Raw genomic sequence first — 13,194 nt, 5'->3', positions numbered from 1 at the left:
GAACTAAATTCCGTTTTACTTGGGTTAAGTTTTAAGTCTGTTTAAATTAATCCAATCATTAATTTCCAATAGAACGGTCTCCATATTTTGTAATACGCGATGTTCATCTTTTTAGGCCTTTGGATTTAAACTCTCATACATAGAGTAGTCATATACATAAACAAGTAACGAGACTTGAGAGAGGTTCTTGTAATTTGACAGGGCCTGTAAGCTTCCAACAACCTTTGTCATTTTTTTACATTACATAGTGAGATAGGTTACATATGCGCCTTATACGGCTGTCAGTTTTCTCTCTAATAAAGGGACTGTACGGATAGCATAAGGTTATTCCGGGAGTTGGGGCATATTTGAATTTATTATTCCTCTGCAATTTTTGATTGCTAGATCAAGCCAGCACTGGAGAAAGGCAGGGATCCTCGATTTTTCGTCATCTTTGGGCTGGGGGTCTTAAGGCTTTACGGGGCATGTTGCCCTAACCATAATTTGACCTCTTTTCACATTCAAATTGATATAGGGTTTAAAGAAGACTGACTTTCATCCCTTTATCTTTGAAGTGCGCATCAATCGATTGCCAGAACAGGGTAAGAGGCCAAAGGGCAAGCATTTCCCACTTAGTTCCTTAGCATGTTCCTTAAACTTCAATTTGCCAACAAAGGAATTGACGCAGTAAATATACTAATATTCTTTCTACAAAAGGGTTCAGTCTTGTATTCCACCATATTTCAAGTTAAAGTCCACATCATGTATTACTTACAAATATTCTTCAACTGTAGCTGCAAAAAGAAAAATACAGTGCTTAGACATCGAGTATCTTAAACATAATCCTCCTACCTCCTGCGGGTTCATGTTCTTCTTCATACGATTATAATCCTGCTGGATACGTCATTATTGATGGCGTAAATATTAGGGATGGCAACGAATATTCGAACATTCGAATATTCATTCGATGAGTTGATATTCGAATATGAATTTAAGATTCGAATATTCGGTGTTTTTCAGATTTCATAAAAAGAAGTACTGTGATTAATAAATTTTGGTTAGAACAGTGCTGGAATTATCCCTGTTTAATTTCTGATTTACTAGCGATCAATTTCGATCGCCTGATTTCTTTCACTACTTTCTTAGCTTATAAATCTACTAAATAACATGTATTTTGTTTTGAGTAAGGTGTTAAAGAATTGTACAATAATGCTTTATGTATAATACAAAACGTACTTTCATAGCATTTATTAGTTAGATACGATCGGATCTAGAATCGAGGACAACAAATGAAATCTAAGAATGTCTAAAAGGGGTGAAGAGTATACTTATCAAAATTAGGGATGGCAATTTGTAATCGGTTAACCGGTTACTCGGTCGGAACGTTGGTAATCGGTTAGAAAATCTGTAATCGGTTAGTCGGAAAAAAATTAATAAATGTGTAAATTTGAATACAATATCCTGAAAATTCAATTTCAAAACATTTTCTTAAATGTTAACATGTTCACCTATCTATTTAAGCTGATTCGGAGATAATTAAGACTCTCCAGATTGATATCTTGGGGGTAATTGGTCACTTTTCGAGTCGTTAATTGCTGCTTAAACACATGTCGTTACCCACCTTGTCCTGTGTTTCTTTAATGATTTTAATTAAATGATCATTGACTGCTGTGAACTGATTATAATGTGTACCTTTCCTCTTCTATCCTTTGCAGTTACCTATCAAATTATATTCTAAAACAAACATCGTAAGATAATCAATGATTCAGACTAAATTTTGATTATGGTGACAATGCAGAATGAATTCCGTGACATCTTTTCTGAAAATATTTTAATGCATCTGCAACCTCAGGATGTTTCATGGATTTCTTAATTTTTTCTTTTCTTTTTTTCCTTTTGCCCATTAAAATTGAAGTACAATGTATGTAGTATTCTGATCATATATAATTTAAGCATAATATTACTACATGAACATCTTACTTATTTGAGTGTAGCTATGTGGAGAATTTTTGATACGATTAACCGACTAATCGGTCGGAACATCTTGCGGTTAACCGATTGGCAATTCTGTATTCGATTGCCATCCCTAATCAAAATAAAATTAATTGATCATTGAATGAATGTCCGATAGAATTAATCTGTACTTAATATTATAAAGGGTTTAATTTCAGAATAAATGTGTAAATTACTTGATTATTTCGGGTTGTACATAATCCTGAATTTTATATTCATTATCGAGAAATTAGTTAATTACCTAGGAAAATTGTCTATGGAAATATTTGTTTACATTGTGTCAAAGATTATAATCATATCTCTTATCAGGCAGATAATTGTTATTTATTACACGTATTGAAATCTGAACAGTATACCGTTACGGCTATCTTGCCTTTTGTAAGACGACTGGTTCCTCAGTTGGAGCAGCTATAAATACACGTTTCAAATGGAATTTCTTATTGTACACCTACAAAAGTCTTCATACAATTTTACTTCCAATTTATAAGTATACCTACGCTAAACCTTTCATGAAAGTAGGATGATGCATATTTAAGATAAAACAGATTTTATTTATTTTATTGAATATTCGAATATATTCGAATACTTTCATTGAATATTCGAATATGAATTATTGACAAAACTGACATCCCTAGTAAATATAGTTAATAATGAGGACCTTGAATCACTTATTTTAAAAGAGTCGAAATTAAGGGAACTCCGATCTTTCAACTGGCGTAAAAATATCATAAATATTATGAATTCTTTGGAATATTATGCCAAGCGATGGACCAAACATGAAAAAGAAAAAATCTAAAATCTCGAATTAAACGGCTGAGGGGCAATGTAAAATCCATCAATCCTATTTTTTTCTTTGATAGTTCAGAAGTGCGCAGCTATGTTAAGGCTTCCCGACGCTTTAAGAGCCATTCTCTGTAACGACTTGAACTTTTATATAGAAGCTGTGGCACGCATAGTCTCAGAATTTCTCCAAACTCTCTATGATAAAAGTCTTTGATACCTTAAACTCAAATCAGGCAGAAATTGGTTGCTACGTGACATGGTTACCATGGCAACATATCCTAAAGTTTGAAAAATGGCATTTTTCAAGACGTTCAGAGTCCCACAATTAACGTTTGCAGCAAAGCAAACAAGTGGTAATGATTGTTTCTGAAAGTTGAAGGCCTGATGTCTTAAATGCATGATAAACATGTTTGGTAAATCAACTTTTACATACGTTACTATGGAAACAAAGTATTCAAAAGTAATAATTTTGCTCATTTAATTTTATAACATCATACATTTAAGAATAAAAAAAATTATAGGTTGAAATACAAGCAAATAATAGACAAAAGATTCTTGTAACATATACCATGGAAGAAATATGATATTTCTTATAGGTTGGCAATGGTTGCCATGGTTTTAATACCAGGAAGGGATTTTAAATTTACTCTCTTAGTGATAAAATCTAATCCTATCCTTTTAAAAAGCATATTTCTATATAACTAATGGTCAATTTTTAAAGATGTTCATGTGACCCTAATTCTCACATTTCAAAAAATGCAAATTCAATTCTTTAAATAGAACGTTGCTATGGAAATAAGCCAAAAAAATATGCATAAAAATCTGAAAAATATTCTGTTTCCTTGGATACGTACCCTTGTATGTAGATTCCCAAAACTTTTATGATTGGTATTTATGAACAACTAACCTGACTTTCAATTTTGACTGCCACTCAATCTCTAACTGTATGCAAAAAGCTGGCACATAGGGTTTAATATTGATATAAAATTAACAAAATTGAACATTTTCTTTTCTTGGTTACCATAGCAACAGTGTTGTATTTTTCAAAAAACATTATCAACATATGATATTCAACTTTAGTTTTACCAGATAAGTACTATTCAAGGTGAGTCAAATAATATGTTTCTTGAATAAAAGGTAAGTAAATTCCTAAGGCAGCAAAAAAATATCACTTAAAACAACTGGTACATTGTTTCCATGGTTACACTGCAAAGTAACAATTAATCCCAATTTTTCTTATGTTGTCGGTGTTGCAAGGTCCTAAGGATATATATGTGCCAGTCATGAAATTTATTGTTTTTCCTGAAGATAGTAGCATTGACCCAATCTTAGCAACACATTTTGGATGGTAACACTGTGTTACCATGGCAACCTTGAAAGTTATTTTTAGAATAATATTGCCAATACCTAATTACTTAAGGTCAAATATTTTTGTTGTTTTTTCTTAGGTTGTTGATTGAGTTTGATCATTTAACACCTATCATTAGTGAATATTGAGCGTTTTTCTGCATTTTTCAGCATCTAAAATGTATTCCAAGTGTACCCATGGTTACCACTTACTTAGAGATAAATTCTAAATAGTTTCTTTATAGCATAAGTGGCAACAAGGTTTCCGGTTTTGGGGAGAATGATTTGTTTGTTATTTTTATTCTTTATTAAGGCTTAATAAAGATTCAAAGCAGCTGAAAATCTCATTTTTTTCAAATTTTCTGGCTGTTACCATGGCAACCAAGACACATAGCAACGAAATTTTATTTGATATATGTTTCCGGTGTCAAGTTGTAATAATGGGCAAAGTTTCATCAAAATCGGTGACCATGCGTGGCAAAGAAGTTTAAGTGGTTACAGAGAATCGCTATTAAATTGCGCTCAAAACATAATTTGTCATTGCGAGATCGGTTTTGGTTTTAATTTATAAGTATTGAACTTTAGTACTTCCAATGTATAGAGAGAGTTTCCTCGGCTATATATTAACATATTTGTTATGATATCCATGACTTTGTTGATCACGTGACGGTCATTTATAATTTTTTGAAGTGTTTCATATAATCGCTTCGGCGCAGCTGATTAACACAATAATTATTAACATTTTGTAATATAAATAAACTTATCGTATCCCTGTGTATCCGAAATGTGCTTGGGAAAAGTCATAGTATTACTTAGATACAAAATATTTACTGAGAAATTCAACTTACCTACAAATTTGAGGGTATTTTCCACACAATATCGTAATCTGTATTAAAACAAAACCAACACACATTTTTCCCAAGCAAGATTCAATTAGAGAACAACCTCTTCTTACAGATTTCCACAAAAATTCTCAGATTAATCCTCATTAATCACCTGCGCCAGACTCTTTTATACACACAAAATAAATTCTACCTCCAACCACGGGTATAAAACAGAGTGCATTTCAAAAGTGTATTTTCATAAGCATTTTGAACATGCTGAATTTCAATCAAGGGTAGGTAAGCGGTGTATTTTTAAAATATTCGGACATATAAGGCTTAAAAAACCCGTGAATTTTGCAATAGCTATCTAGCATTTTACATGTAGTTTCAAATAAGTGTAAAGTTCATGACACTCTCCCCGTCATAACACCTCAAGTTTGCAGTGACTTGACGTCATTTTCCATTATGACGTCATATTTTGGTAGTTCAGAGATTTGAACGCACAGAGTGCACTGTGATATTCTATGGGAAGCCTTAAACTACCTGCGTGAAGGTAAGAATTAAATAGATTACAAGATCAATATGTACTGGTCCAGGCTGACAAAGCAGATAAAAACATGACTTTGTAGGGCTCATGATTTTTATTCCATTTCAGAGGAATTTGGATTTAATTCTGCAAATTGGTATCCAACATATACTTATACTTCCCTTTCTAAGGAGGAAATTCTTCAAACCCATATCAGTTTTAAAATATTTTTAATATTGTCAGCAATCAAATTGAAATTGAATACTCTGATTATCAAATTGCTATATCTAATATCCCAAACTATTTAAAAATCCTTTCAAACGAAGATATAGCTGGTTCCAGTAAATGTCCTACCAAGCCTCTTTCTTTACTCCTCACTAAAATATTATCAGCAGTGAAGGAGAAACTTTATGAGTACTGTACAACAATATATTTGAGAAGTGGTTTGATCAGATGTGGATACTAAAAAACTTCAATGAACTGTAAGAAAATCACAATCTTTTACCAAAATGGTAACATAAAAACGCTCGACTTTTCAACACTATATATAACCATTTCTCATAAAAAATTCAAGTTCAGAGTTTTTGACGTCATAGACAGCTGCTTTTTCAGTAAGAATGGAATTAATGGAGTTAATTTTCTTTCCTTGTCATTCGTCATTCGCAAAATTATTATGTAAACACAATCTGATTGTACATAAAGTACTCCGAAAATGATATTTACAAGATGCTTGAGTTTCTGATTAACAATTTCTATATAGGTTTTGGAGATCAAATACTTTCAATATCATATTAGAATTTCCATTGGTACTAATTGCGCCCTGTTATTAGCAGACTATTTTTGTATTCAGTTGAAGCGGATTTTCTACAGGAAAAGAAGTCTCTTGCTATGGCCTTCTATGTAATTTTAAGAGATATCAATGACGTTTTATCAATTAACAGTATCCACTTCCATTCCTACGTTGATATAATATACCAATGCTCTTATGTTTTTACCTGTGTTTCAAATAATTTTTTAAAGAAATGACGCCAATATTCTGTTTTCTCAACAAATAAATTCTGTATCAGTACTCTAATGTATTTACTTTAGTTTAAATAATCAGTAGTAGGTGCTGGCACGAAAAATATCCTTCACTTCTCAATGGCCCTGAGTGTCAAGTATAGATCTAAATTTGCGGCCCTCCATCGGTAAGTGTTGGCGTCTCCTTATTAGTGAAAAAAATATCGAGGGGGACGTTAAATAACAACAAACAAACACGGCAAACGTGACAGGTCGACAGGGAATGTTTACTTCTCCATGGCACCTGATTCAACCTCTGACGTTTTTAGATGTCCTCGAGCTCCAGTTTTGCTCTGCTCCCAATTTGTTCCAATGGACATTTGAGCTTGAATACTGTTTGTTATCTTCATACTTCATTTTGGGCTAAAATAGTAATATAGTTTGATTACTTTTATTAATAAGATTGCAAAGAAGATTGTATTGATTATAAATAACTAATATACAAGATTCGATATGATTTGTAATGTAATATGTAATATGGAGATAATGAACACTATTCAATCTCATAGTTCGTTTACACAATACAAAACGGGAGCAGAGCAAACACGAACCTCCAAAATATCAGAGGTAGGATCAGGTGCCATGGAGCATCTCCTGTCGACTGGTCACACACGCGGTGTGCTCCTTGTCATGATCGGGTAAGCGGGAAAATCCGTAGAAATTTCAGTTAGTATTAAAACATTTGTATGAAAAACGTCAGTCGGCATTTGACTTAATAATAGATTGTATTTACTGATAAGATCATTGTATCGACCATTGAACTTGCGAAATGATGACTAAAAACGAGACTGTTGATATCCTTGATTCATCAAATTAATAGCATGTCTCGTTTTCAGAATTGATCGTATGTACATGTAGAGCATGCTCTTGCGTATCGAATCAACTGGGAGATATTCACCTCATATGCAGGTGATAAAGATATATTGATACAGACGTAAGGGAAGTTGACGACAGAAAAGTTGAAGTCATCACGTTTGTCATAAAGTTTTGTTGTAGGGTTACCATTAACGTCTTTTTCTTGTAAAATATCAAAATATGAAATAGATGTGTCAGAATCTGTGGTGTCTTTTATTTTAAGTTCACTTGGGTATATCAAATCGACATACGAATTGAGGTAGCTATTGTTAACTGGTAATACGTCGTCGATATATCTAAATGTCGAGCTGAAGGGCACAGCCAAAAATAGGTCTGCTAATAACGGGGCGCAATTGGTACCCATGAAAATTCCAACAGATTAATGGAAGACCTCCAAAAACTACATAGATATGGTCAATCAAAAACTCCAGCAGTTTTCTAATATGAGCTTTAGAGTACTTGTGTGTACAATCGAATCGTTTTCAGCAAAATAATTTTGCAAATGACCAATGACAAGGTACGTATATTTATGAGTTCCACTTTTATTGAAAAAGCAGCTGTATATGATGCTAAAAAGCCTGGACTTAAATTTATCGTGGGGAATGGCTGTCTTTTTTATTTAAATATTTTGGATTTCCAACGTTTCGGTGATTTTAAATTTTCTAAAAGTTCCTTAGATTTTATAAGTATCCACATCTGATTTACATAACTTCTGGAATAGATTACACGATCAGTATGTACTGGTCCCAGCTAAGAAAACAGGAAATAACATTATCTTTGTTCGTAAGGCTCATTATTTTAACTGTATTTTAGAGGAACTAGGATTTAATTCTGTAAGTGGTAATTCAACTAATGCCCATAGCTCCCTTTCTAAGGTGAATATTCTTCAAAATCGTATGTCAGTTTTAAATAGTTTTAATAATGATAATAAACGAATTTGAATTACCACGCCTATGCTGGATTCCAAAGCTCAATAAAAAAAATCCCTTACGAATAACAGGTTCCATTAAATGTTCTACCAAGCCTCTTTCTTTACTCCTCACTTAAATATTACCAGCAGTGAAGAAGAAATTTGAAGAGTACTAAACAGCAGTATATTATCCTCCAACTTGTTATTTCTTCTTAACCCTACAACTATAGTACTGCTAGACACGTCATTACTGGTGACCTTAATATACAGTTAATAATTAGGATCTTAATTCCCTTATTATAAAAGGGCCAAAATTTAGGCAATCCCTGTCTTTCAACTGGCGTCATAATTTCATAAATATTATGAGTTCTGTGGAAGATTACGTCACACGATGGGACAAATATGAAAAAGAAGACCTTGGCACTTTGTCAGAATGAATTAAAAGTATCAGATGGATGTTGAAAGCTCGCATTGAGCAATTGAGGGACAATATGAAAACCATCTTTCCTTCTGTCTTCCACAATGCACAAGTGAAATACGAATTCACGTTGAAGGATAATGTTTCAGTTGTTTGATATCTAGGTACTGTAGAGTTTTTTGTAATTAAAAAGTTTGGAAGCAATTGTCGATGAAAATTTGTAAGAATTACAAGGAGTAGACTACAACTTGAAATATGGTGGGATACAAGACTGGATCCTTTTGTGACTAAGAATATTATTTATATTAACTGCGTCATTTCCTTTCTTGGCATATTGAAATTAAAGAAACAAAGAAATTGTTTGAGCAGCATTTTCTTCCGTAAATGTGGCGGCTTAAAGAGCCTATGATTTGCATTATTCATAATCCCAGCCTGTATTCTGGTGTTGAAGAAAATGCAAAATATGGACTTTCCTTAACTTTTACAAATAGGCTATTTAAAACATTCAAAGGGACAGAGTAAAGTTTGGTGCGAATGTGATGAAGACCTAACTGTTTATTTACATAAGGTAGAAGTGAATCAAAGGAGACATCGCGTATATATGTAATAGGTTAATTATAATACCGATGTTCATGACTACGCTTAGTCTCTGTGTCTTGTTAAAAAGTCCCATCACATTCACGTTTCCTGCAGTGTAGGTTTGAAAGATTGCTACAATATTGAAAGGCCGTGCCTAGTTTTCTAATCTAGTATTCTTCGCGTTGTCTACGGAAAGTGTACTCAGGGATGTTATTAGTATGATGGTGAGTCTTTCCGATAATTCTTACTTTCGTTGACAAATTAGAATGATCAGTTTAATTAAAATGTTTGTACAGAAACTGTTGGCCTCCTTTGTTAATTTTAAATTTGTGCCCCAATTAATATCCTTTAAAAGTGAACCCATGGTTTCACCAACATAAATAAGCCCACAAAGGGTACATTCTATTCCGTAGACAACATTTGAAGATTTGCAGTTCAGATTTTCCCAAGTTTTGGTATAGAAGCTCTGTCCAGTAAGATTACTAGTAAATGAAGAGCTTGTAATCAATACATCACAGATTTTTTAAGTTTTTGACAGAACATTTTTAAATAGAACACATGGGATCGGAAAGGAATCTTCAAATATATCTTTAATAGAAACCTTACATTCCCTCAATTTTTTTTATTATGAAAGTTGGTTTTATACCAAAGCTGGAAATCTGAAGATTAAACATATGACATAAATGTAATATCCCTGAATTATCCGAGGGACATCGATTGAACTCTTAGAGAACCTGTGTCCCTTATAGACTCAGAAAGTGACACCCTTTTATGCTGGGTGATGCGTCTGTGTCTTTTCGTTATGCTGTGTACTTTTCATGAATGAATAAGTACCAAACGACAAGTATCCTCGGGGACAGACTGTCCACCAGCAGAGATACATGTTCGGTGGTTAAAGTGAAATATGGATTGATTGATTGTATGTTTTTAACGTCCCATTCGAGAATTTTTCACTCATATAAAGACGTCACCATTTACCGGTGAAGGGCTTCAAATTTTGACCTTTACGCGGCACTCAGGGCCACAGAGCAATGAGATCTTTATCGTTCCAACGCCTGCCGTGACACGGGGCCTAGGTTTTTAAGGTCTCATCCGAAGGACCAGCAACTTTCACTTCAAAGTGCCGAGCGCATGGCGAAGGAACAGTTGCGACCCGTTTTTTATCGACTTAGATCAGTCGCGGCCGAGATTCGAACTCACGACCTCACGATCACCGAGCGAGCGCTCTACCGACTGAGCTACAGAGAACGGTGTGAAATATGGAGAAAACGAACAGTATTCAAGCTCATGGTCGATTTTCACAATACAAATCGGGAGTAAAGCAAACACGGACCTCCAAAAACACCAGAGGCGGGATCAGATACCACGGTGGCGTAAGAACCGCATGTCGACCAGACACACACGCTGTGAGCTTTTTGGCATGATGGGGTAAACGGAAAATCCGTAGAAAATTCAGCTTGTAAATAATGGCCTAACAATTAGTAAAAATTAGTATGAGAAGTGCCAGTCAACTTTTTATGCTTTCAAATAACCATGTCAATGGCCTTCTTTTCTTGATGGTGAAAACTATTTGAAGCATCGAACTTTTTAATATTTACAATTACCTTTCAAATATATAGCTATTTTATAGTGAAGCTTTTTAACACTTGATGATGGAAAATTTAATCGCTTTCAAGCATCAATTAAATTACCTGTATTGTATTTAAGCTGCTGGATTTAGAATTGTACCGTGATAAAATATTGAGATACCTTTTCTCGACGTTTTCCAATAGAATTACAGTATTTGAAATAATAAATATACGAGCTTTAATATAAAACAATAAAAAAAAATTAATAACATGAAAGAAGAAAAAAAATTATAATAATAACAGGTACACTACGTTTATTGTCATCTGTAGTACCATAATATATCTTTTTTACAGTTCTATCTAAAAAATTGAAGGAAAAAAAAATCTAGATTGTATATGTCATTTGGGGTTATTTCTACGAAAAATACAACGTAGAATCACCAGGAGAGAACTGTATTTTGCTTTTGAATATTATTATGTCGTACAAAACTGATATTTTCTACGCAAGACGGTAGGTGCCAAGAAGAAAATATCTTATCTGGCGGCCACTAGATAATTATCTGGCGGCCGCCACATAAATAACTGGCGGCCGCCAGAAACTTATCTGGCGGCTGACAAATAATTTTCTGGCGGCCGCCAAAAAGTTATCTGGCATCCGTCAGAAAATTATTTGGCGGCCGCCACTTATTTATGTGGCGGCCGCCAGAAACATATATTATCTGTCGACCGCCAGATAAAATATTTTTTCTACCTGGCACCAACCGGCTTCCGTAATTTTCAAATCAGACCCAGAAAGATAAATCCTTCTTTTTATATTTTTTTTAAATTAATCAATTATGGACAAACATGACTGCTTAATTGGATGGGGTATTGCTATTTTGTACCCAGTAATGCGCTTGTGCATTAAGTGGTTTTGAGTGAAGCGAATGGTTCTGTAATAAACCTTGAGATTTTGGCATTCCTTAAGGATTAAGATTTTTTTTCCGGAGTTAAATCAGCAGGTTATCTGTTAATGCTTTGATTGAATGAAGGTTTTTTTTTGGTTTTGTTTTTTGTTTTGTTTTTTTTAATACATTTTTTTTTTAAAAATACATATTATCAATTAATATAAAATTAACATTTCTTTTATTCAAAGAAAACCCAGAGAAGATTTACTATGACATAGGTTACAGCTTCCTCGTTGGAGGTGATGGGAAAATTTACGAAGGTCAAAGCTGGAGTCGAGAAGGTGCTCATACCTTAGGGAAGAATCACGTTGGATTGGCTGTATCATTTATTGGAAATTTCTCTAAAAAGAAACCAAAGACGATCGCAATACAAGCAGTGAAGAATTTGATTCAATGCGGTGTTGATAAAGGCTATATAAAACCAGATTATGAACTTCTTGGACATCGCGACCAAGATCCAACTAACGAATGTCCAGGAGAGATGTTATATAAGGAAATACAGAAGTGGGATAAATTTAGTGGAAAAAAAGCGTAACAAAAATTAAAGTATAAATGGAGCTGCAAGTACTGTGTGATTATTATTCTGTAACATTCTAACGTCTTGAAACAATCACCCCATAGAGGATGCTAATTAACAGAACAAAACAAATCAGAGGAGAAAGTTAGTCTCAAACAGTAGTCGCCAAAAGTACACATTTTCTAATATTATTTGTATAAATCACAACATTATTACAAATATTTTCCTGAGATCCTTTTTACTTGAAAAATCAAGGAATGATGCAAACTGTAGAAAAATATGTTTTCAAGTTGTCGTATCTATATTACGGAGAGCAGTCAATAAGATCTGAATGTAACAAAAATGTATATAGGTGATTAATCAAGTAGTATCTATACCTGTCTGATCGATAGCCATTTATACCGCCACGCAAATAATGCAAATATTTACTTTCTTAATTACTGTAGAAACAAATTTTCCTTGGATGAAATCTACAGTGATTTCATGGGTATTTTATTTCAGATATCATTTATTTCAAATTCACTATATTAAATATACATCCATAAAAAATCGTTTGGGATTTAATTTTCTTTAATAATTGTTTAGAACGAAATCAAAGAAATTTAATCCCCAAGGAATATTTGTACAATGACAATACCAGACAAACAATATACTATTTTACTATTCAACAATTGTCTTTGTAGTTATAGAATTGTTCATAATTGAATTAAAGTCATCAATAAAATATTTTAATCAAATAATCTGTTCTGAGAATATTATATTAAAACACAGAATGATTCCTGATATCTCTCATGAAACAATGTATTCAGGGTTAGGTTATGTCTCTTGCCGCAGAAAAATGACAATCTTATCCTTTAAAACAGCGTTAC

The 13,194-nt window shown here is 33.3% G+C and overlaps 1 protein-coding gene across 1 annotated transcript in view; it reads left to right on the top strand.

The window, feature by feature from the left end:
- LOC133191378 (uncharacterized) overlaps positions 1-12,988 on the top strand; it is a 110,502-nt gene extending 97,514 nt beyond the window's left edge. Inside the window, exon 4 of the mRNA XM_061327133.1 lies at positions 11,997-12,988. Coding sequence (XP_061183117.1) covers positions 11,997-12,343 — 347 coding nt within the window. The 3' untranslated portion in view covers positions 12,344-12,988. The remainder of the gene's footprint in view (positions 1-11,996) is intronic.
- The last annotated feature ends 206 nt before the right edge of the window (positions 12,989-13,194 follow it).

This window comes from Saccostrea echinata, unplaced genomic scaffold, assembly GCF_033153115.1.
Source record: "Saccostrea echinata isolate AGI-Se365-2 ecotype Australia unplaced genomic scaffold, CSIRO_AGI_Sech_v1 ptg000023l, whole genome shotgun sequence".
Lineage (NCBI taxonomy): Eukaryota > Metazoa > Mollusca > Bivalvia > Ostreida > Ostreidae > Saccostrea > Saccostrea echinata.
Note: the sequence above shows the minus strand (reverse complement) of the source record. Positions and strands in the feature narration are given on the sequence as shown.